The 27,115-nt window shown below is 39.8% G+C and overlaps 1 protein-coding gene across 1 annotated transcript; it reads left to right on the forward strand.

Annotated features, from left to right (window-relative positions):
* Window positions 1–23,841: 23,841 nt before the first annotated feature.
* LOC128132967 (uncharacterized) lies at window positions 23,842–26,872 on the forward strand. The gene is made up of 5 exons (XM_052769988.1): window positions 23,842–24,242; window positions 24,624–24,760; window positions 24,896–25,872; window positions 26,006–26,199; window positions 26,377–26,872. The coding sequence occupies exons 1-5, from the start codon at window positions 23,842–23,844 to the stop codon at window positions 26,870–26,872; spliced, it is 2,205 nt and encodes a 734-aa protein (XP_052625948.1).
* Window positions 26,873–27,115: the final 243 nt, after the last annotated feature.

Raw genomic sequence — 27,115 nt, forward strand, 5'->3', positions numbered from 1 at the left:
GAAGTAACAATGCAAATTACTTGGTACCCTTAATATTTACCCCTCACTCGGTGTGCTGGTTAACCACAGGCGCTCCACCGATACTATGATAAACATTAAGTTACCATTTGCCTATCTTGTTAAATCCAGGTTAGTCTGCCGGTTAACCACACATGCTCCACTAACGACTTAAGCAAAGTGCAAAGTGTAATTTCATAAGTTAGCACCAAATTCACATTTTCCTAAGTAACTAAGATTGATAATTGATAAGAGTTTAGTTACTTAGTATTTATCATTAATACTTTTTATGAAGGGAGAATTATAGTCCTTGTCCTACCTGTTCGGCTAACGACCCTCCACCAGTCAAGGAAGTGGTCGGTGAGAGTGGACACCCATTAAACTGCCATTTTGTAGGCAATAACCTTATACCCCCCTTATAGACTGGCTTCGTGAATGTGGCCTACTAATAGTAAGACTGACTTGCTCTTGTACATACACACATACAGACACACACACACACATACATGTATATATATATATATATATATATATATATATATATATATATATATATATTATTAATTTATAATATTATAAACTATAAGGGTTGAATTTTAACTTTTAAAATTCTAAGGGATTAACTTGAAATTAAAGTATTCAAAAGAGAAAACTTTTCAAATTCCAAAACATGAGGGCAAGTTTTGAAAATATTCAAAACTAATTAATTCCATAGCTTATGTGTTTAAAGTAGTTTTAAATAAAAAAACTCTTCAAGTTGCATAACTTGAGGACATGTTATGGAAGACTTTAACCTATTAAAGAATGTAACTCTTTTTCTTTGTAACTTATGGAACTAATTAAGGTTGCATATTTTAATGATTTAATGAAGTGACTCTTGAACCTCCATAATTTGAGTACAAGTTATGGAGTCATAAAACCATTTAATGAGGACAAGACTCTTCATTTTGTAACCATTGCCAACTTTTATGAGTTTTAAGAAACTTTAATGTGACTTTTCATGTAACTTGAGGACAAGTTACACAAACACATTTTAGGATCAATTCTTAGATTAAAATGGATCAAAGACACATAATCAATCAACCTTTTCTATTAATCTAAGCAACTCATATGAACAAAATAATTGAAATCAAATTTTTTCATGTAATTAGCATAACACTTAAACTAATACAAAACAAGAATCTATTGACAATGATCTTTGAAATTGGATTAGTATGAACATTACAAGATAAAAAAACAAGTTTGTAAGTTCAAAAACAGCTTAGGGTAATGTTCCTAGTCCATTTTTATCCAAAAAACTCGAAAATATGATGTGTGGGGCTCATACTCGTAGAGTGTATCAACCTACTCGATGAGTAGGATGATTTTCTTCATCGAATCGGCGAGTCCCGTGCCCTGAAAGCCAGAAAATTGATTTTTTCAGCATTTTTCAGCACGTTGCATCAAGTATAATTGAAAACAAGCCTAGTCTCTAATACCACTGTTGGGTTTTAAGCATTCTAACACTCCTAATTGTACATGCAACCCTAAATACCTTGGATCTATGTTTTCTCTATTATACATACAAATATGAACTTTCCAAGGTATTCATCCTTACTAGCATAACAACATTGATTCATATGAATATCTCATGTTAGAATTACATACCTCTTTGATGTATAATGTCTGCATGAAGCTTGGGTGCCTAGTGCCCCAAGTGTGACACCTCAAATGGTTCACACAACACCAAATACACTTGGAATAGATTAGAGAGAAATCCACAATTCATGAAAATCAGATAGCCCTTTCATATATTCTCTAGTCCCGATTTTGTCAACAATAAGATGCTTATATAGTTAGTGACAATTAGGGTGAACCCTAATTGTCTTGGCTTTCCATTTCCTTGGATCCATGGGTTCAAATATACCATGGAGCATCCATGGAGCATTTTATGGGTTTTAGCCCAACTTGATAATCAATGGAGCATTAGCTCACTATATAAGTATGGATGATTTACACAATCAACCCATATATTTAATTAGTCTTCTTTTGATCACTTAATTAATCCTAGGTTAATTCTTGATCAATACTAATTAAATGATCTTATTAATATATTAGAACTTATAATATATTAACAAACCTTAAGTGTTATTTCTCTCATTATAGTCTATCCAAATGCATCATGCCATGCAACCCAAATGGACCATGCCGGGTCGGGTCAAGTCTTACCAACTATAGTTATGGACATAGACATTAATCGAACAAAATGTTCGCTTTCCACCGGGGGAACGTACTCATCACGAATCATAGCGGTGAACCTCTCCCAGGTCACCGTGGCATGTTGTGCAGAAGAGTAGTGCGCTGTCACAAACTTCCACCAGTCCTTCGCTCCCAAGCGAAGCTGGTTCAGCGTGAACCGAACTTTCAAATGCTTCGGACAAGAACACGTATAGAAGCATCCCTCAATATCCGAAATCCATCTCATCGCAGCGATTGGATCATGCGTCCCCTCAAACTCTGGTGGTTTCGTGTTGCTGAACTCTCGGTACAACAACAAGTCACCCCCGTACGGCCTCGCAACAGTGATGGTTGTTGTGGCAGCAGCAACATCAGCATCAGTAAGAGCAGCGTAACGCTCGTCAAAATCTCGATCAGTGTGGTCTTGATAGACCCAAACATTTCTGGCATCTCGGCTCAGATGGCAGCAACCACCTCCTCATGAATCAACCTACAGATCTCCTCATCACTAACACCACTGCTCTCAGGTGTGTGGCGTGTCCCAACCATGATGTCTCTCTGAAATACAACACAAAATATCAGAGACTCGCTCGAGGGTACACAAACTCGATATCCCATTCCTACTTGATCCCTGGTACCCTAAGTATTCTTACTTGGGCTGCGCACTGATCCGGTGTCTTCGGAAGTACGGGCCCAATACTACCGTCCACACCGCAGAAGTATTCACCCCAAGTCCTCCTCCTAGGATCCTAATTCCCAAGTACTCTATTCTCACTATGCATAGTCTACTCTCTAGCATATCTCTCATAAGCTCCTTGCTACTAACTACTCACTCTCAAGCATCTCCTAGCAGCAAAACCCCTAGGCTAAGGTATCACAAATCAAGCCACTCTAGTCCTAATAAGAATACCTAGCCTACTCTAGCATGCATAACATATCATCTCATATATCATAACACATAATATAAGGGTATTTTGGGAAATCACCGTTCGGGCGCTGGCTGATCGTACACACTGCTCTGCTCTGCTCTTTTCAAAACCTTTTTACTTATTTAGAAAAAATTTTGCTTTATTTCGAAAAATTCCTCAAATCCTCAGTTTAAGTTCAAATGCGCTCGAAGGAGCATCCGAATCCCTCAAACCAAGGCCCTGATACCAACTTGTAGCACCGTAATTTTTCAAACAATTTTTCACATTTTCAAAACATACTTTCATTCATAAATATTACAAAAATAACGTTGTGTCACATATCAATCCATAGAAACACAACCCCAAGATCATAATGTATAAAAACTCCTCTTATGTGTACTGATCATGCCGACACCTTCCCGCGATCCTCACTGGTACCTGAAACACATAACACAACATTGTAAACATAAATGCTTAGTGAGTTCCCCAAAATACCACATATAACACATATTAGCCACTCGAGGCCATAACTTTGTGAACCCTCCGGTCCTAACTCTATGGACCCTCTGGTCCTAACTCGGTGAACCTTCCGGTTCTAACTCTATAAACTCTGGAACATACACGGCATGAATCACATAGAAATAATGTATTGTATCACAATCACATGAATAGCATACAAGATACTTTTTCATATAACTCTAATTACAAATCTAGGTAAAGTATAGTGAGAAGACTCACCTTGGGTAACTCGGTAAAATCTGGTCTAGCCACCTCCTAATCCCATGGAATAAGCAATCTAATCAATAAAACCCTCAAGGCTAGACTAATCCCTCTCTTAGTACTCTCAGAAGGGTAAAAGACCTTTTTACCCCTCTCATGGCTCAAAGACCCTAACATTGACCAAACCCTAAAAGTCAACAAAAGTCAACGGTCAAACTTTGACCAAATTCGTCGAATGCACTCGTGTGACTCAGAGAGTACATGCATGTCCTCTTCGCCCCTAGTCCTCACTCTACTCATTAAGTCAACCATAAACTCAACGGGTTATCACAGGTCGCGAATCGCGGGGCAACCTGACTCGACTCGTCGAGTCCACTTATGAACTCGGCGAGTTGCTCCCATGACAACACTCATCTGACCTCCTGAGGTCTGATATGCTTCACTAATCTATAGATTTGGCTCCCACTGTAACACCCTGTTTATTTATTAATTAAATAAATAAATTGATGAATATACAGTAGCCCTAAAATAAATAATTATATATCAAATGATGGTCCCATAGAGCTAATTGTCACACTTTAAGAGATTGGGGTTAAAAGTGTGAAATCCAGACTTAATTGGTAAGTATTTAAGAAGGCAGGGATTACTTGGTTAATTATAGGACTCAATTGAATGGATTTTGGAAGCTTAGGGGCTGCATGGTAATTATTCGCTTGTTTTAAAACAAAAAGGGAAGGGAGGGGTCGTTATTGCCATTATGGCAAATTCATAAATGGAGCCAGGTATATAAGTTTCCTTATCAGTCAAACCCTAGCACCCAGCCACTAAACCCTAAGCAGGAAGAGACTTCTCCAGCCGCCATGAGCGATCCGCAACCGCCGCATGCTTACCTCCTCGCCACCGCTGAAGGCAGTCGTCGGAGTCCATATCTTCTACATCGGAAAGTGAGTACGGTGGTTGGATGGTCTGTTGCTGTTATGAACCACCAGACCTCCGCCGTCGTTTCTGTTGCTGCTGGAGGCAGAGGACGATGATGGAGCATCATTCAGTCGGAAGCAGCGAAAGACAAGTCGTAGCCACCTACGCCGCCTCCTCCTCCTCATCTGTGAATCCAAAGAAGCGGGGCCATCGATGGAGCCACAAGATCAGTCGACAATGAGGCTGGGAGCCACTAATCGCCATTGTTATGTTGTTGTTATGGAACCCCCCTCTGCTAGGTTCGTTGCTGCTGAACCACTATCTCTATCCGGCCGGCATGAAACCATCGATGTCGCCCCCATACGCCATTATCGGGTGGATGGTTTCTCTTTTCAAGCAAAGGACATGATGGTGTGCGTGTTTTTGTTTATGAGTATGATTTGTTTGACCGGAAATCACAAGAGCCGCCGCTGCCACCACCGTGAGTGGTGGCTGCCGCCAAGGACCACCACATGTGTGTGTTGGTATTAGTGTAGTGTGTGTGTTTGTTTTAGGAATTCACTTTAAAAGTTGTAAGAGCCAAGAATAATAAAAGAAATTGAAAACCACCACCTTAGGGTGGTGGTTGGCACCTCCTGCCGCCACCGGCCGCCGTGTCGGGTGGCGGTGTACTTTGCATGGTTGTGTTGACTAGTTTGGGGTGCTAGAAACCCTAATTGGCCCAAGGAAGCCCTAATGGGCCCAATGAAGCCTAATGGGGTTAATGAGAACCCTAATGGGCTTAATAATATTCTAGTGGACTTAATAGGCCCAATAAAGCCCTAATTGATCTAAAAGTCCGACAAGCTAATAAATGGACTAGTATTTGGGTTAGAAACCCTAATTAGGGTTTGGAAAACCCTAATGCCAATAAAACCCTAATTTGAGAATAAATTGGGACACACACACACACTCGGGAATTATTAATAACTTGAAACATGAATAATAATCATGGGCAAGGTTTAGCTAAGCGATATGGGACTTGATGAGTTAAGTCCTCAGAGGATTAAGTTCTTAATGGGTTAATTAGGGAACTTAACCCTAATCGTTAGGTTGCATATACAATACAAAGATGTACTATCACTAAAAACACTTAACCCTAAAGGTATGAATCATATATAAAGATGTACTATCACTACAAACACTTATAATAAATTATAATGAGTTATACATCACAAACAATTAAGATAAACTATAAGATAAACTATAATAGGCATAGTTAGGTTGCATATACAATACAAACATTTTGATAAACTATAATAGGTATACTTTATAGTTCATTTACTTCTCAAACACATTACAAAAAGGTTTCCATACTAAAAAGGTACATTACAAAGTACCGGGTTTTCATACTAAAGGGGTACATTACAAAGTACCGAATTTTCATACTAAAGGGCTACATTACAAAGTACTGTGTTTTCATAACTAAAGGGGTACATTACAAAGTATTGGTTCATACTAAAGGAGTACATTACTAAGTACCGGGTTTTCATACTAAAGGGGTACATTACAAAGTACTGGTTTTCATAACTAAAGGGGTACATTACAAAGTACCGGGTTTACACAAAATGGTTTTATGATATTAGAACTACAATTCATCTAGAATTTGTTAGTTTCTGGCTATAATTGCTAAGTGTATATGTTTGAGTTATATAAGAATTTGATCGCGATCAACTTAGAATTGGTGGGCCCGCATTACTTCCTGTTCCTTGTATGGTTGTGGACTTAGGGCAGACCCATTATATTCGACGGTTTTATATAACTTACATACACTTGGTTATTATAGAGGAAATATATGGGTCTTCCTAGGGTACATTATTGCATAACATAGGAGCTTTCATTACACATTTTATAAAGAAAATGTTGGATTTTCTGGAATCATATGCATTCGCTTTTACAAGGAAAATGACATCTTTATCAAATAAAACTCTTATGAACTCACCAAATTAACTATTGACACTTTTTGAAAACTACTTGTATTCTCAGGGAATCAGTAAAACATGAAATCAGTGGCTTTTGAGGATGGAACGCTAAGGTGTTAAACATTTCATTGTTGTCAACATAATGTAATCGATTTAGAAACATGTAAACACATACTATGGTGTAACTTTTTCAATTATATTTATGTTGGTTGTTTTTACTTTGAGCACTATTATACTCATTGTTGTGATACTATACATGAAATCCTCCACCCCCGGATGTTTCCGCCATCCTTGGTTCGGCGGTGTGAGAGATTGGTATTAGAGCATTGTTTATAGTGAACTAAGTATATCGAACCACATAAGATATACAAACAATAAATGCATTAGGACTAAAAGTCTGTAATTAAATGTTGTTCAAATAAATATACTTTTAGAAATGAAATAGTTTCTTTATTTAAGGTGTGAGTACATGCATGCATACATACAAAGGTCAGTATCCTGCCAGAATAGAACAAAAGTGGTGATTGTTGAACGGCACAAGTAGTCTTGGGGATGTATGGTCAGGTCTGGGAATGACATAGCTTGATCAACTATGTCTATCCCAGACGTGATTAGCATATGCCCGGGAATGGTTGTGGTGTTGCAACTAGTCTAAAAACTTACCAACATTATCTACAAGGAAACATTGAGAACATAAGATAAACATTAAAATATTATAGAAGTATTTTGTGATACTATAACCAACTTATGTGAAAACTAAACATCCCTGTTAAGTAGGTCTATAATGATTGAGTGTATACGCTAAGGTTATATATAATTATAGATATTATAGGCTCAGAATCTATAACTATTGCTCTACTTCCTGTTCCTTGTTAGGTTGTGGATTTAGAGTAGATTCAATTATTCGAAGGTCTATTTTATCTCAGATTATGTATAACTGGTGTGCACTATGTGATTATAGAAGTGACTAATTGTTGGGTTTTGAGCAATCTAACACTTCCTAAGTGTGCATGCAACCCTAATAAACCTTGTATCTATGTTTGTCTAATACATGAAAAATAATAATTTTCCAAGGTTCATAACTTATCTAACATGGCATGGGGAACTTTTAAACACAAAAGAGTTAGATGAGATTACATACCTTTTGATGAGATTGATTCCTTGGAGTTTGAGAGCTAAGCACCAATAGTGTGAATGCCTCAAATAGAAATCACAAATCACCAAAAACACTTGGAAACCTTTAGAGAGTGTACACACACTTGTAATTTTCGGCCACACACAAGCACACACACTAGTGGCTATTTCATGCAACATAAGCATGCTTATATAATGTACATGGTTAGGGTGAAACCCTAATAACCCATGCTCTTTCCTTTTCCAAGGATCCATGGGTTAAAAGCTCCATGGATCATCCATGGACTTCCATATAAGCCTAGCCCATTAACAAATGAGTGTTAGCCCACACCATATAAAACCAATAGCTCGTAATCTAATTAGTCTTCCTTTTAATCTCTAAATTAATTCATAATTAATTTAAGACTAAGACTAATTAAATAACATGATTTCATATTAATATATTATAACTTATAATATATTAATAAACATATGTGTATAACTCTCATAAAATTATCCATAAATAGTTCGGGTGAAGTGCAACCCAAATGGACCATGCCAGGTCGGGTCAAGTATATACCAAATAATTTATGGACTTAGACACCTTATCCAACAGTCTCCCACTTGGATAAGTCTAATAACTGTATTTCCCTATATAACTTCAGGAACCAACCAACAATCGTAGCTCTCAAAAACTCTGTTGAACTATGAAGCGCCGTTTTAAGACAAGTGATCATATAATCCTCTGTTCTCATGATATCAGCCGGACAAACACATGGAACTATGTCTTGCTTATTGTCTGGCAGTTGTTTCTCGATCTCCGATTTGTTTGACAAAGAACTTTACTGAACACATCAGTTTAGTTCTGACCGGGCCCGGTGCGTGGGTCAACACAAAATCATCGAGGGGCCCAGATATCGCTTCTATTTCTAGAAGGAACAGATAAACTTCGACTCGTATGCTTGTTCTACTACTTGTTGAATTGTACACAAAGGCACGTTTTATAACATCAAGTTACTGATGCGTTTACGTGCAATCAATGCACAACCAACTCATAGGTAACAACTCATATTTCTAGTTTTGAAGACTTATATGATATTATCGTCTCACGATCACTCGAGATAAATTCCATGAAGTGATACAAGTGAGCGTGGGTTTATACCAATACTCATAACTTATGAGTACTCATGTACGTTGCAGCAACCATTTCCATGTCTAAACACCTTTAGCCATCTACAATCCCAATTCATGACAATCTTGATTCATACCTACTTCCGACGTATGACCGATTGTGGAGGTTTGAATAAATTAATTATTCTGGAAGTCAAAACATGCAAAACTGAAACAATAGTAAATAATTGACAATGACAGTAACACCTTACTCATAAATAAATCACAAATTTTATTCAACATCAAATGTCGATTACATTTTACAAGTTTCAGGAAAACTATCTAATCTGTAAAACTAATATCGTCCCTCAGCTCGATGCGCCTCGCATGCTGAAAATGCTTAACCCTCGTCAGTCCCTTCGTAAGGGGATCTGTAGGATTCTCATATGACGTTACCCTCTTTGCCACGAGGAGTCCTTCTTCAATCTTGTGTCTTATGAAGTGACATTTTCTATCAATGATTCGGGATCTGCCATGATCTGTTGGTTCTTTGGCTAAGGCAACCGCACTATTCCTGTCACAGCAAATCTCCATAGGTTCTTTAATAGCTGGTACAACTCCAAGGTCTCCGATGAAGTTCTTCAGCCATATCGCCTCCTTCGCTGCTTCACTCGCTGCTATATACTCTGATTCACATGTCGAATCAGCCACCGTCTCCTACTTGGAACTCTTCCAAGAAATTGCCCCTCCATTTAAGGTAAAGACCCAGCCCGACTGAGAGCGGAAGTTATCCCTATCAGTCTGAAAACTAGCATCACTATACCCTAATACTCTCAAGTCATCACTCCCACCAAGGGTAAGGATCCAATCCTTAGTCCTCCGTAGGTACTTGAGAATGTTCTTTACCGTGGTCCAATGAGCCTTGCCAGGGTTCCCTTGATACCTGCTGACCATGCTCAAAGCAAAGGCCACATCGGGGAGGGTACAAGTCATAGCATACATGATCGAGCCAACAGCGGAAGCATATGGTAATTGCTCATCTCAGCTATCTCTGCCTCTGTACTCGGGCTCTGAGTCTTACTCAGTTTGGCATTGCTTTGGATCGCTAAATCTCCTTTCTTGGAATTCTGCATGTTGAACCTTTTCAAGACCTTATCCAAGTAGGTACTCTGATGAAGTCCAACTAGTCTTTTACTCCTTTCTCTTAATATCCTTATCCCTAGGATATAGGCAGCCTCCCCTAGGTCCTTCATAGCAAAGCACTTCCCAAGCCAGGACTTAACCTCCTGCAAGGTTGGGATGTCGTTTCCTATAAGTAGTATGTCATCCACATACAGTACCAAGAAGCTAACTATACTCCCACTAGCTTTGACATACACGCAAGACTCATATTCACTTCTCGAGAAGCCAAACTCTTTGACCTTCTCATCAAAACAAAGATTCCAACTACGAAATGCTTGTTTTAATCCATAAATGGATTTCTCAAGCTTGCATACTCTATTAGGGTACTCTGCACTGACAAAACCCTCTGGCTGATTCATGTACACATCCTCAGCCAACTTTCCATTAAGAAAAGCGGTTTTGACATCCATTTGCCATATTTCATAATCATGAAACGCAGCAATGGCTAGCATAACCCTAATAGACTTAATCTTTGCTACCGATGAGAAAGTTTCATCATAATCAATACCTTGAGTCTGAGTAAAACCCTTCGCAACCAGTCGAGCCTTATAAGTATGCACTTTTGCTTCCATGTCGGTCTTCTTCTTGAAGATCCATTTGCACCCGACTGTTTTACGGCCTGGTACATTGTCAACCAAGTTCCAAACTTGATTGTCATACATGGACTGTATCTCGCTGTCCATAGCCTCCTTCCATTTAGCAGACTCCGGGCCTGCCATGGCTTCCTTAACACTGCTAGGTTCATCCAAATTTACCAGTATACTATCGCTGATAAACGTATCACCTTCCGTAGTAATATGGAAGCCATAATAAAACGAAGGTGTGTTCCTAACCCGTGTGGAACGCCTCAGAGGTACAGACTTGTCAGCTTGCTCAACAGGAGTTTCCTCCTCAGGTTGATTGCTAGTGTCTGAGGTTCCTTCACCAATTGCTTCTTGAATTTCTTCAAGATCAATTTGCATCCCACTGTCTCCTTGGCTTATAAACTCCCTCTCACGAAAGACCCCTCTTCTTGCTACAAAGACCACATTCTCACTAGGTCTGTAGAAGAGGTAACCGAAAGATTTCTGTGGGTAGCCGATGAAAATACACCTTTCACTTCAGGGTTTGAGCTTATCATGAGTCTCACGCCTCACGAAAGCCTCGCAACCCCAAATCTTGATGTGGTCTAAATTGGGAACCTTCCCAGTCCACATCTCATGAGGTGTTTTGGTTACCTTCTTTGTAGGGACTAGATTAAGGATATGGGCGGCAGTCTCTAAGGCATACCCCCAAAAAGAGATTGGTAGCGAAGCTCGACTCATCATAGAGTGAACCATGTCTAACAAGGTTCGATTACGCCTCTCAGCCACACCATTTAGCTGTGGTGTGCTGGGAGGAGTCAATTGTGAGACAATCCCACACCCCTTAAGATAGTCAAGGAACGCGGTACTAAGATACTTACCACCTCGATCGGATCGAAGCCTCTTAATGTTCCTGCCCAATTGATTTTCTACTTCCTGTTTGAATTCCTTAAACCTTTCAAAGGTTTCTGACTTATGTTTGATTAAGTAGACATACCCATATCTACTAAAATCATCAATAAAAGTCACATAATACCGATTAGCATCCCTTATGGCGGTTTTGAATGGCCCACATACATCAGTATGTATTAATTTCCAACAAACCCTCACCCCATTCACAAGTTCCAATGAAGGGTGATTTTGTCATCTTTCCAAGTAGACAACATTCACAACTATCATCCGATTTAAGGTCGAATGACTCCAAGACTGCACTCTTTTGGAGTTGGCCTCTGCTTTTCTTCTTTATATGTCCAAGACGATAATGCCACAATGATGCTTTATCTAGGCTAGTAGAAGAATCAATATACAACACATTATTTCCTAAGTTGTCTACAATCGACACAGTTTCATACACACCATCACAAGGTAATGCTTTAAAATAAAACATATTTTTAAAGAAAGCATTAATACCACCACACTCATTATCAAACGAAAAGGTAAAACCTTGTTTGTACAAAGCATGAAAAGAAATAATATTCCTTGCCATTTCAGAAGAGTACACACATTTATTCAAATCTAATTTAAACCCATTATTAAGCAACAAAGTATAAACTCCAATCTTGGAAACAGGTGAAGCCTTCCTATTCCCCATGATCAAGTTTATCTTCCCGTGCTCCACATCCTCACTTCTTCTTAGGCCCTGCAAATCAAAACATATGTGATTACCACATCCTATATCAAGCACCCAAGAGTTAGAATATGATGAGTAATTAGACAATATTGTGTAAATACCTGCATGGGTGGGTTTCACTTTCCCATCCTTTAGATCCTGCAAGTACTTAGGGCAGTTTCGCTTCCAATGCCCCTTGTCCAAGCAATAGTAGCAATCAGCATCCTTGGGAATGGCAGAAGGAGTGACAGAACCGCTCTTGGTCTTCGATGAGGAGCCTTCAAGAGACTTTCCCTTGGTACCCTTCGAAGGGTGCTTCCTCTTTTTCCCTTTGCCTTGCCCGATAGCCAAAACAGGGGTAGATGTTGGAGTAGGAGTAGTAGAGGTAACAACCGCGTTGCCCTTAAGACCGGTTTCAGCGGTCTTCAAGAGTCCTTGAAGCTTACTGAGGGTAACTTCCTCCTTGTTCATATGATATGTCATACGAAAATGGTCATAACAAGAAGGTAAGGAGTGCAAAATGATGTCAATTGCCAACTCCTCAGGGAAGTTCACATTCAGCTTCAGCAAACGGTCCACATACCTTTGCATCTTTTGCATGTGGGTCGTGACGGATTCACCGTCCTTCATGCGGGTAGTTATTATGGAGGAGATTATTTCATACCGCTCCTGACGAGCACTCTGATGGTACCTTTACATCAGGTCTTGGTGCATCTCAAAAGGGTAGAAGTCCTCATAGGACTTTTGGAGCTCGGCTGTCATCGTGGCCATCATGATGCATGCCATCTTAGTAGCATCTCTCTCATGTGTCCTAAATTCAGCGATCTCCTCAGGAGTAGCAGCAGACTCATCAAGCTCTTTTAACTCCTTATCAAGGACATATTCCTTGTCCTCATAACGAGTAACCATCCTGATGTTCCTAATCCAATCCATGAAGTTGGAACCATCAAAGATGACTCTCCCACAAAGATTCATGAGAGAGAAAGAACCAGCTGGGTTAGAGTCTGAAGCATTAGTGTTGGAAGACATCTGAAAGAAGAAAGCAAGTTTAGATTAGATATATATAATCCTTAATAAGACACCCAAATGTAATATTAAGGCTAGGATCCAATCACAATATATTACACTTAGAACAGGGATGCCGTAATCTAAGTAATAATATATTTGAAAGGTAGGTGAATGATGATTCACCAATTTCCACCATGAAAAACAAAATGAATTATTAGGTTTTAATTGGATTTGAAATTCCTAGATTCTTTTGAGATTCATTGAACTTTTCAATGGCATGTTTCAATCTCGATTGTGCCCTTCAAGTTTTGTGACTGGGATGCCGAGGATCACAAAACAAGGTGTGAATAACCATGCTAATTCACTTGGTGCCCTTAATATTATCACCTAATCAATGTGCCGGTTAACCACACACGCTCCATTGATCTATGACAAACATTAAGTCACCCTTCGTGATCCTTACTAGTCCAAGTTAGTGTGTCGGTTAACCACACACGCTCCACCAACGACTTTGTAAGGTACAATGTGTGAATTCCATGGACTAGCACCATGTTCACATTTTCCTAAAGTAACTAAGATTGAGAATTAAAAAAATGTTTAGTTACTTTATAATAATCATTATCTTTTAATGAGGATTTAAAGTCATTGTCCTACCCATTTGGCTAACGACCCTCCACCGATCAAGGAAGCGGTGGGTGAGAGTGGACACCCATTAAGCTGCCATTTTATAGGCAACAACCTTATACCCCCCTTATAGACCGGCTTCGTGAATGAGGCCTACTAACAGTAGAGCGAATTATTCTTATACATATATATATATATATATATATATATATATATATATATATATATATATATACGTATATATATATATAATTATTAACCTTTAATGTTATAAATAGTATAAGGGTTGAATTTTAACTATTAAAACTCTAAGGGTTGGAATTAAAGTTTATTAAAGTGTGTGAAACTTTACAAATTCCAAAACTTGAGGGCAAGTTTTGTAACTATCCAAAACTTTTCATTTCATAACTTATGAATTAAAGGTTCATAAAAATGAAGACTCTTCATTTCCATAACTTGAGGACAAATTATGGACTCCATTAATACACATAAATGATCAAGAATTAATTCTAAACAATTCAGCAAATAATTCCTATCATCTTCTAAATTCATAAGAACATGAACATGATCATCAAAATTTCAAGAATTATATGAACATATAAAAATCATGGAATTTTGATATATGCTATTGTAAATGGATAAGAAAAACCATTACACCAACTAAAACAAGTTTTAAAACACCAAAACAGGTTAGGGTAATGTTTCTAGTCCATTTCCAGCAACAAAAGTCAAAATTCTGCATGCAACCCTAATAAACCTTGGATCTATGTTAGTCTAATAGATGCAAAATAATAATTTTCCAAGGTTCATAACTTATCTAACATGGCATGGGGAACTTTTAAACATAAAAGAGTTAGATGAGATTACATACCTTCTAATGAGATTGATTCCTTGGAGTTTGAGAGCCAAGCACCAATAGTGTGAATGCCTCAAATGGAAATCACAAATCACCACAAACACTTGGAAACCTTTAGAGAGTGTACACACACTTGTAATTTTCGGCCACACACAAGCACACACACTAGTGGCTATTTCATGCAACATAAGCATGCTTATATAGTGTACATGGTTAGGGTGAAACCCTAATAACCCATGACCTTTCCTTTTCCAAGGATCCATGGGTTAAAAGATCCATGGATCATCCATGGACTTCCATATAAGCCTAGCCCTTTAACAAATGAGTGTTAGCCCACACCATATAAAACCAATAGCCCATAATCTAATTAGTCTTCCTTTTAATCTCTAAATTAATTCATAATTAATTTAAGACTAAGACTAATTAAATAACATGACTTCATATTAATGTATTATAACTTATAATATATTAATAAACATATGTGTATAACTTTCATAAAATTATCCATAAATAGTTCGGGTGAAGTGCAACCCAAATGGACCATGCCGGGTCGGGTGATGTATATACCAAATAAGTTATGGACTTAGACACCTTATCCAACACTAATGAGGATCACCCCCTATAAATAATTGTAGGATTTGACGTCTATTAATTATCTCCTCTACCCCTATTCTCGCACGAACAACATGGCAGAAACTCAACTACCAGGAGGCCCTACTCTTCTTAACTAGGAAAATGGTAGTTAGAAACGGATAGAACTTCGAAGAGGATACTAAAGAAATAATAGAGGAAGACCACGACGGTACTTCCATGGTCAGACATCTCGATGAGCCGTAGATTTACAAAGACAGAGTTAGGAACAAGGTCAACACCCTTCGTATGGCATGAATGAGGCTTCTACGACCTCAATAGAGGAGGATTTGTAGACAAGGCTCTCCTTGTCATAGTACGCCGCATCACTCACTAGAGGGTGCAAATGCAAGCATCGGCCACCCTAATCAAGGAGGTTGGCACTACCACCAAGATCACCGCATTTCGCCTTAGTCACCTGGATGGAGGCTAGGAACAGATCAAAAACCACATTAAAACCTTCAAAGGGGAGTGACCGAAACTCGATCCGAGATTAGAGAGTATCAGGAACGTCAAACAACATTAGAGAAAACGCGTGATAAAAGCAGAACATCAAATGACAGAAGCCAGGGCAGAGATTAGGTCAATGCAGACTTTCATGTCTTCATTCTATGGCCCACGAAACATCACCCACCGCGAGTAATGTGTACACTACTGACAAATTGATAAAGACTCAAACTACTAGAATACATTTAAACACTACCCCTCACATGCATGAATTTGAACCTTCAAATTTAGAGACTATGCCATTCAAAGGGTCGTGTCACTGTCGAAATTTTCCGTACCATAATGTAATGTGGACCTTCTATAAGGTCAAACTTTCCAGAACTTTATGTACTAGATTATATCAATGAAATTAGCACACATTTTATTTCATTTGGAGTTTACCAAATATTTCATAACTTGGTATTACCAACGATTTGCTTATGGTAACTCTAAGAATTCTTAATGTATACCTCAAGGTTAGGTGTAATTAAGAGACGATCGACTTAGAAATGGTGAGTCTACATTATGTCCTATTCCTTGTTTGGTTGTGGGCCTAGGGCAGACTCATTATGCTTAATGGCCTATTAAACCTTAATTACACACAGTTGGTATACATCGGGTGATCTTAGAGTGAATCAGACATGGGACAAATCACAAGAATACATTCGAGTCATTACTGCTAAATTCATAAGTTATCTATATGGACTTTCATTATGAATTGCTTTCAAATTACCCTTGAGTCGGGACATAATACAGAAAAATCTAGTTCAATAACATCTAACTTGTCTCTACTATTGGAGACTTAATGTCTGTTCGTCTCTACAAACTTATGACAAAACCATGCCGCCAAAGAAAAAGTCCAGACCTTCTAGTAGTGCAACACCACCACCTTCGCAGTTTGATCCCACCATGTTCCAAGTTGTCGTAACTGCAGCAATAGCTTCCGCAATGTCACAAATTGGTATGAATGGTAACGGTGGTGCTGGATCTAGTGCCAGAAACTCCAACCATTCGGATAGTATGGGACGTACGAAGGAATGTTCCTACAAGGATTTTACTAGTGGCGAACCCGATTCTTTCAATGGAAGCGGGGGAGTCATCACACTGATGCAATGGTTCGAAAAGATCGAATTGGTCTTCGAAATTTGTGCATGCCCCGAAGCAAGCAAGGTCAAATTTGCAGCTTGTACTTTCTCCGGCCAGACCCTTACTTGGTGGAACAACCACATTAAGTTACTGACGCTTACAGTGTCTAACTCGATGAGCTGGGAGGATTTGAAGGCAATGATGTTGAAGGAGTATTACCCAAGGGGCGAAGTGCAAAATCTGGAGCAAGAACTGTGGTACCTCAAGATGAAAGACTCTAACCTTGCAACTTATACCGCCCGATTATGTGATCTAGCACTCCTGTGTCCCGCTATGGTCACCCCGGAAGACAAAAAGGTGGAACGATACCTTTGGGGATTGTCTTCCCAAATTTAGAATAGCGTGTTGGCCTCAAGACCAACTACCTTTGACAGTGCTAAGGAGTCGGCACAACAACTCATCGACCATATGGCCGGCCACGACACTGTAACAACCACCGATGAGCAAGACGGAGGGAGAAGCTGTTGGATTAGTGTCTAACGCTGTAACTATATTTGGTAAGTACTTGAACCCTTGCAAAGAAGTTAGTGGAGCGTGTGTGGTTTACCAACACACTAATTGGTTCTAAGCAAAGGTGACAAAGGGTGATTCATTGTTTATCATGGTTCGATGGAGCGTGTGTGGTTTACCGACACATTGAATGGGTGATTGTAACAATGAAGGCCCCGTGTAGATTTGGATGGTTATTCACACCCACTTTGTGATCCTCGGTATCCTAGTCACAAACTAGAGGGGCATATCGATATTTAAACATGCCATTGAAAGCTTCAGTGAATCTCAAACCAAATATAGGAATTCTCAATAAAAACTTAAGGTTATGTTTTCAAGGTGAAGAATTAGTGAATCGTCATTCACTTACCTCCATATTATTTGCATGTTGGATTACGGCATCACTTTTTTAATATGTAAATAATGTTGTTGGCTCCTAGCCTTAATTTTTCATTTTGGGTGTTTAATTAGGGATCCAATTCTAATCAAACTTTGTCCTTTCTAATTATAGATGTCGAACGCAAACAACGTTGCTGCTAACTCATTCACGTTAACGAGTCTTTGCCAAAAGGTGACCTTCATGTCGGATAAGGTGTCTAAGCCATAATTATTTCTGGTAAATACTTGACCCGACCCGACATGGTCCATTTGGGTTGCATGGCACCATGAAATTGGATAAACTAAATGAGAGAAATAACACATATGGTTTATTAATATATTATAAGTTCTAATATGTTAATAATATTATTTAATTAGTTTTGATCAAGAATTAATTTAGAATTAATTAAGTGATCAAAAGAATAACTAATTAAATATATGGGTAGATTATGTAAATCTTCAATATCTTATATAGTGGGCTAAAAGGCTCCATGGATTATCAAGTTGGGTTCCACCCATAGGATGCTCCATCGATGCTCCATGGAGTTAACCCATGGATTGAGAAATGAAGAGTCATGCTACATTAGGGTTTTACCAAATGCAACACACTATATAAGGACCATGTCTCTACCCAAAATCGGTTACACTAGTGATACACTAGAGAAACAAGAGGGCTTGGCCGATTTTGAGTGTGTTAGAGTATTCTCTCAAGTTTATACTTTGCATTTGGTGTTGTGTGAAGCATTTGAGGGATCACACTTGAGGTGCTAGGCTCACAAGGTTTCAAGGAACACTTACAACAACAAGGTATGTGATAGCTTCATTTTATTTACTTATTTTTATAGTTTATTTTAGTACATTTCATTCGCATTTTAGTTAACTTTCATGCATATTTTCCCTTTTGTTATTTTTATGACCATTTCGGGGTACTTTCTAGTTTCTTGAGCATTATTGCAGATTTTCTTGGAAACTAGCGGGGCGGCACTCTTGCGAGGCGATTGGGCTTGAAGGGAATTGGAGATTTCATGCTTGATGGCTATGAAGGTGATTCATGGGGTGGACTTGTCAATTGCTTGAAGGCTTGGAAGAATTGAGCTTTAAATTTGAAAGATGCGGGGGAACATTCAAGCGTATGAAAATTATTAATCGGGCGAGTTCACGAGCTTTGGAGGATTTAGAGAGGTCAAATTGGGCTTTAAATGAAGAAAAACTTGAAGAAAATGGGATAGGAGGTGATTGGATTCGATCTGGGCTAGTGGGATATGCTTTAGAGGCCCAAAATCTCAAAGGAGCCCATGTCAGGTACCACCCGCGCAACCCACCCGCGCAGCAGCACGCGGGTCGCGCAAGGCCCTGCAGGGGCAATTTCGGGAATCCTTCTTTTGAGCTATTTGAGGAAGGTTGGTGCCCATCTTTTGCATACTCTTGGACATCCGATTTTTGAAGATTCTCTCTGGAGTTTTGGAGACTTTTGAAGGCCAAGAACCCTTGAAGAACATCATATTTTTACCTCTTGATTCTTGCTTAATGTTTGGTACAAATTTCTCTAACTTTGTTTCTTTGTGTTTAGCCATGCTTGGCTAAACTAATTTTGGTTGACTTTCGGTTAATCCTTTGAACTTTTGTTGAATGTTGAAGAATCCATGAACATGTTCTTAAATCTTTATGGGAATGTTTTGTGTTTTAACATCTTATCACTACTTGTATGTTTTAGTTCATGAGTTTAAATATGTTTGTGGTGATTAGTTGGCTAATTTCTTGATTAAGTAAAGGATCTTCAAATTAGCAAGCAACAAATGATTTTTGTGTTGTTTTTGCTTCACACAATCATAAAAACATTTCCTCCAGCATGGTGGTGAAAGCATTTGACCCCTCTTGGATTTGGTGACTTTTTGGTTCTTAATGCTAGTTGACTTTCACTAATTACATGCTATTTGGAATTAGTGACTTTGACTAAGGAAATTGTTATGAGCTTCTCTAGCCATTTCAACAATTAAGAAAAGTCTAGGTAATCTCAAGCTCCTTGGATTACTATAGCCAAATTAAGGATTTAAATCAAAGTATTGCACCATTGGATTCTAATGATATGTTCATCAAAAGTCAAAGTGAGGAAACTTTAAGTCAACCATCTCTCCCTCATTGGTTTTACATCAAACTCTTATTTTTGTTGCATTTGTCTATTTAAATCATAGTTAATTCTAGTTGTTTCAAGTATTTCAAAACACCAAAACCCCCCATTTTATTTTTATTGTCATTTTCAAGTATTTTTACAAAGAGATTTTTCATAGAGTTATAAATTGAACCAATCTCCGTGGATTCGATCCCTTTACCACTATACACTATTTTAGTGTGTAATAGTTAGGGTTATTATTTGTGTTGGCCTCGACAACCACCAAATTTTTGGCGCCGTTGCCGGGGATTGGTTTATTTTTAATCAATTTGTTTCTCTATGCCCAGATCTCAGCGTACAGGTGACTTGATTTACAACCCCGAAATCGAAAAAGAAGCAAGGCGTTTGGCTAAGGAAAAACGAGTTGAACGTGGTCAAACTTCTAACCCCCACGGGGACCCGGAGGTTGAAACCGCTTCATTAAGTGATATAGAACCCGATTCTAGTCCCGACCCTCGCCAAGAAATTCCCGAAACACCACCCCTACAACAAAATCCACCCATTATTGAACCAATTGTAATGGCGGACGGAGGAGAAGTTCCCGAGAGAACCTTGAGGCAAATGATGGAGACCGATGTTACACAAACTCCAACCGGTATCAATTACCCGGTTTTGGAAGGAGGTTCGGAATTGAAGTCAAGTTTAGTCCACCACCTACCAACTTTTCATGGATTGGAGAACGAAGACCCTCATAAGCACTTGAAGATGTTCCACATTATTTGCACTAGCATGAAGCCACAAGGGTCAACCGATGACCAAATCAAGCTAAGGGCATTCCCCTTTTCATTGGCCGATAGAGCAAAAGATTGGTTATTCTATCTTCCACCGGGGTCGATCAACTCATGGACCGACATGGCAAGAGCTTTCCTTGATAAGTTCTATCCCGCCTCAAGAGTCTCAAGTCTTCGAAATGAGATTTGTGGAATCCGCCAAGGTCAAAATGAGACTTTCCATGATTATTGGGAGAGGTTCAACAACTTGTGTTATAGTTGACCACAACATCAAATTCCGGAACAACTCCTCATTCAACACTTCTACGAGGGATTGTTGCCAATGGAGAGAAGACTAGTTGATGCCTCAAGTGGTGGAGATGTCTTTAGTAAAACCCCACAACAAACAAGACAACTTTTCAACACCATAGCCGCGAATTCACAACATTTTGGCCCTCGCCAAGATATGAAAAGAGACACACAACACAAAGTCAATGAAGTGGGAACATCAAATCTCGAGTCTCAAATCAAAGATCTAACCTCCGTTGTCCAAAAGCTAGCCATGGGACAAACTCCACAAGTGATGGTTTGTGGAATATGTGCAACAATGGGACATCCTACGGATATGTGTCCCATCCTTCAAGAAGATGCGGAGCATGTGAATGCCACGGGAGAGTTCCAAAACTACCACAACAAACCATCCGGTTACCAAAATGCATATAACTCAAGTTGGAAGCCAAATCCCAATATGAGCTACAACCCAAGACCATTGCCTCAAAATGCATTGGTTAGACCATCCTATCCACCACCACAACCTCATTACCAACATCAACAACCACACTATCAACCCAAACCGCACCCTCCACATCATCATCAACAACCTCCTCAATCCCAACCAAGTAGCTCCGGAATGTCTCTTGAAGACATTGTCAAATCTCTAGCCACTAGTACCCACCAATTCCAAAAAGAAACAAGGACTAGTATCTCCAACCTTGAAGCACAAATGGGAGATATAGTTACATCCATAAGCAAGTTGGAATCCCGTGGTAAACTCCCTTCTCAAACCGAAAAGAACCCAAATGTCAATGTAGTGACATTGAGAAGTGGCAAACAAGCCGGAGAAAGTAGTTCAAAGAAGAAGTCGAGGGAAGAAGAGGAAGAGATAGAAGTTATTCCCGTTGAAGTACCTATGATCAAGAATGATGCACAAGCCGGAGTTCCAAAGAAGGCTGCCCCTCTAGTAACACCAATAGTCACTCAACCACCGTTCCCCTCCCGACTTTCAACTTCAAAGAAGAATATGGAGGAGAAAGAGATTTTGGACACCTTCCGAAAGGTGGAAGTAAACATCCCTCTACTTGACGCAATCAAGCAAATCCCGAGATATGCAAAGTTCTTGAAAGAACTTTGTACCAACAAGAGGAAGTTGAAGGGAAATGAGAAAATTTTGATGAATGAAAACGCATCCGCGGTTTTACAAAGGAAACTTCCACCCAAATGCAAAGATCCCGGAATGTTCACGGTTCCTTGCAAGATTGGGGATATCACTTTTAGTAGTGCTATGCTTGATCTTGGTGCTTCTATCAATGTCATGCCCTATTCGGTATATGAATCATTAAATGTCGGACCCTTAAGTGAAACCGGTGTCATAATCTCTCTTGCGGATAAATCGAGTGTCTTTCCTAGAGGTGTTTTAGAAGATGTCCTAGTGCAAGTGAACCAATTAGTCTTCCCGGCGGATTTCTATGTGATTGATCTAGATGAGCAAGTGTCCTCCAAATCGGCTCTAATCTTGCTTGGGAGACCGTTTTTGAAGACGGCTAGGACAAAGATCGATGTGTATGCGGGAAGTTTGACAATGGAGTTTGATGGTGAAACAATAAGTTTTAATATTTGTGATGCCATGAGATATCCTAGTGACGTGTCATCTTTGTACTTTGTTGATGTTGTTGAGCCAATTACTCAAGAATTGTTTGAGTTGTCTAACGGTGATATGTTGAAAATGATCTTGAGCAAAGGATTCGATTGTGGGAAGCTAGCCGAACAATTAAAGCTTTATTCTTTGGATCCGGAAGTTGAGAAGTTGGTAAGTAAAATGGAGATGAAAAAATTCACAAGATTAGATGTCAAGCAAATTGAATTGCCCCCAACTCACACAAAATTGCCGCCATCCCTTGTTCAACCACCCGAATTGGAATTGAAGGTCTTACCTCAACATTTGAAGTATGCTTACTTGGGAAAGAATGAAACCCTTCCGGTTATCATTTCAACTCATTTAACCGAATTCGAAGAAGAGCAACTCCTCAAGGTGTTGAAGGAGCATAAAGAAGCCATGGGTTGGACGATTGCGGATATCAAGGGTTTGAGCCCCTCCACTTGTATGCACAAGATCTTAATGGAGGATGAATGCAAGCCAAGTAGAGACGCGCAAAGAAGGTTAAATCCGCCAATGATGGAAGTTGTGAAGAAAGAGATATTAAAGCTTCTTGATGCGGGGATGATCTATCCAATCTCGGATAGCAAGTGGGTGAGCCCGGTGCAAGTCGTTCCAAAGAAGACGGGAATCACGGTGGTCGAGAACAACAAAGGTATGATGGTCCCCACTCGTGTGCAAAACGGGTGGAGAGTATGTATTGACTACCGCAAACTCAATGCAAGCACAAGAAAAGATCATTTCCCATTGCCTTTCATTGACCAAATGTTAGAAAGGTTGGCCGGGAAATCTCATTATTGTTGTCTCGACGGGTATTCCGGTTTTCACCAAATCCCGGTGGCACCGGAAGACCAAGAAAAGACGACATTTACATGTCCATTTTGTACTTTTGCCTACCGGAGAATGCCATTTGGATTGTGTAACGCCCCGGCCACTTTCCAACGTTGTATGGTTAGTATCTTTTCGGAATATGTTGAAAACATAATTGAGGTTTTTATGGATGATTTCACGGTATATGGCAACTCCTTTCAAGAATGTTTGATTAACCTCACAAAAATTTTAAAAAGATGCATCGAAACAAACTTGGTTTTGAATTTTGAGAAATGTCATTTCATGGTGAGTCAAGGTCTCATTTTGGGTCACATTGTGTCTAAAAAAGGAATTGAGGTAGATAAGGCAAAAATTGATGTTATTCAAAGCTTACCTTATCCGACTTGTGTTCGGGAAGTTCATTCTTTTTTGGGCCATGCAGGTTTCTACCGAAGGTTCATCAAGGATTTTTCAAAGATAACAAGACCAATGTGCCAACTCTTGCAAAAGGAGGTCGATTTCGAGTTCAATGAGGCGTGCAAAGAAGCTTTTGACAAGCTCAAAGAGTTGCTTACATCCGCTCCCATCATGCAAGCACCAAATTGGGATCTCCCTTTTGAGATCATGTGTGATGCAAGCAACTATGCGATAGGCGCCGTTTTGGGTCAAAAGAATGGGAGGGCCTCCCACGTGATCTATTATGCATCAAGGACACTAGACAATGCTCAAAGCAACTACTCTACCACGGAGAAGGAGCTATTGGCCATAGTGTTCGCCTTGGAGAAATTTAGACAATACCTACTTGGTACCAAGGTGATAGTGTATTCGGATCACGCAGCACTTAAGTACTTGATGACGAAGAAAGATGCAAAGCCGAGACTCATCCGGTGGATCCTACTGTTACAAGAATTTGACTTGGAAATCCGAGACAAGAGTGGATGCGAGAACCTCGTTGCCGATCATCTAAGCCGGATCATTTCAAATGAAACTCCTCTCCCATTGTGGGACGAGTTTCCGGATGAGCATCTCTTTTCCCTTACTCAATCTATTCCTTGGTATGCCGATATCGTTAACTTTTTGGTCACAAAAAGCTATCCCGACACATTCACACGTGCTCAAAAAGACAAGTTGAAAAGTGATGCAAAATACTATGTGTGGGATGAACCTTATTTGTGGAAACATTGTCCCGATCAAATCATTAGGCGATGTGTGCCCCAACAAGAGCACCAATCCATTTTGCAATTCTGTCATGAATTTGCTTGTGGGGGACACTTCGGACCTAGCCGGACTTTGAGAAAGGTCCTTGAGTGTGGATTATTTTGGCCAACCATGTCACGCGATTGTTATATGTTTTGCAAAAGTTGTGAGCGGTGCCAAAGGACGGGAAACATTTCGCAAAAGAACCAAATGCCCCAAAACCCAATCCTTGTTTGTGAAATTTTTGACGTATGGGGGATTGATTTCATGGGCCCATTTCCCGTCTCATTTGGCAATGCTTATATTTTACTCGCGGTTGACTATGTTTCTAAATGGGTTGAAGCCAAAGCCACAAGATCGGACGATGCCAAAACGGTTATTGAGTTTTTAAAGTCTAATGTTTTTGCGAGATTTGGTGTGCCTAGGGCTTTGATTAGTGATAGAGGGACGCACTTTTGCAACAAAATGATGGAGGCTCTATTGAAGAAGTATCACGTGACTCATCGTGTCTCTACTGCCTATCACCCTCAAACGAATGGTCAAGCGGAGGTCTCGAATCGTGAAGTGAAGTCTATTCTAGAAAAAACGGTGAACCCGACAAGGAAGGATTGGAGTTTGAGACTTGACGATGCCTTATGGGCGTATCGGACCGCTTATAAGACCCCGATTGGAATGTCGCCCTTCAGATTGGTTTTCGGAAAACCTTGTCATCTTCCCGTCGAGTTAGAGCACCGAGCATTTTGGGCGGTCAAGAAATGCAATTTCGACATTGACGAGGCTGGAAGGCATAGGAAACTTCAACTCCAAGAGCTAGAAGAATTGAGAAACGAATCCTATGAAAACGCAAGGATTTATAAGGAGAAAACGAAGCTCTTCCACGACAAGTCCATCACCCGGAAGAATTTTGAACCGGGACATAGGGTCTTACTTTACCATTCACGGTTGAAGTTATTCCCGGGCAAATTAAGATCAAGGTGGATTGGCCCATTTGTTGTAATAAAGACTTTTGACCATGGAGCGGTCGAAATCCAAAGTGAAGAAACGGGACAAATTTTCAAAGTCAATGGGCACCGATTAAAGCCATTCTATGAAGGTTTTAATGCAAGTGTTATTGAAATCATCCACTTGGATGTCCCGGTGTGTTGAACCAAGCTAGAAGGACGTCTCGCCTAAGACGTTAAAAAGGGGCATTTTTGGAAAAGCTTTATGCTTTCGTGTTTCTACATCCGAATAAAGAAGTTTTGAAAATGTTTTGATGTGTCTTTTGAAGTCATTTTTGAAGAAACCAAGAGTTCCTAGGTGTTTGGGGCATTTGGGATCAAGAACTAGTGAAGAAACAGAAGAAAACAGAGAAAAATCGATTTCCGGGAGCAGGGATCTGCGCGACCCGCGCATAGGTGCGCGGCTGGTGTGCGCGGCCGGTCTTCAACTCGCGACAAAGATCGAAATCCCAAACTGCAACATGTGCGCGACCCGTGCATAGGTGCGCGGCTGGTGTGCGCGGCCGGTCTCCAACATGCAACAAAGATCAAATCCAAACTGCAACATGTGCGCGACCCGCGCGCCCCCTCTGCGCGACCCGCGTGCTGTTTTGACGAATATCCCCTATTTTGTTGACCAACTTTGACTTTCGTTGACCAGGTGGTTTAATGAGTTGACCAACATTGACCGGGTGTTGACCACACTTGAATATGGATTGAAAACCTCTAGCAACTCTCCTTCTTCATTTCATTCTCTCAAAACCCTCTCATTCTCTCTCAAACTCTCAAGAACACATACACCCACTTTTCACAAAAAATTGATTTCCCGGAGTTCCACCGGTCGGAATACGACGAGACCACCACCATTCTTCACCATTTTCCGTGCTCTACAAACCCCACCTGAAGTTTACTCCGATCCATCGCCGGGTCTAGGGGCGCCACCACCACCCAACTCGCCGCTTTCCGGCCATTTTCCGGCCAACTCCCACCACCTCTCGCAAATCCGACACCACCAAAGTGTTTCTTTTTCGGGGATCTTTACATCTAACCAAACAAAACCTCAAAATCTCACAAAAAAATTTTCCATAATTTTTGAGCCACCACGCGCCGCCGCCGGATTTTTCACACAAATCAAGTTGAAAATATCCGTTCAATGAACAACTCTTGCATTTAGGCGCCCACGAATAACCAAAGCTTGGGGTGCACGGTAGCGGATTCCGGGTTCAAGTTCAATTTTGGGATAAAACGGGTATTCTCTTTCCTTGGTTTTTATTACCTTGCTTTGTTTCAATTCAGTAATTGCATTCAATTATGCTTTGGAAATTGCCTAAGATCGTTAGTTGTTGCCCGGTTTATTTGGAAACATTGATTTGAGAAAGGTTGAGATTGGTTAATTTGTT

This window comes from Lactuca sativa, chromosome 3 (assembly GCF_002870075.4).
Source record: "Lactuca sativa cultivar Salinas chromosome 3, Lsat_Salinas_v11, whole genome shotgun sequence".
NCBI lineage: Eukaryota > Viridiplantae > Streptophyta > Magnoliopsida > Asterales > Asteraceae > Lactuca > Lactuca sativa.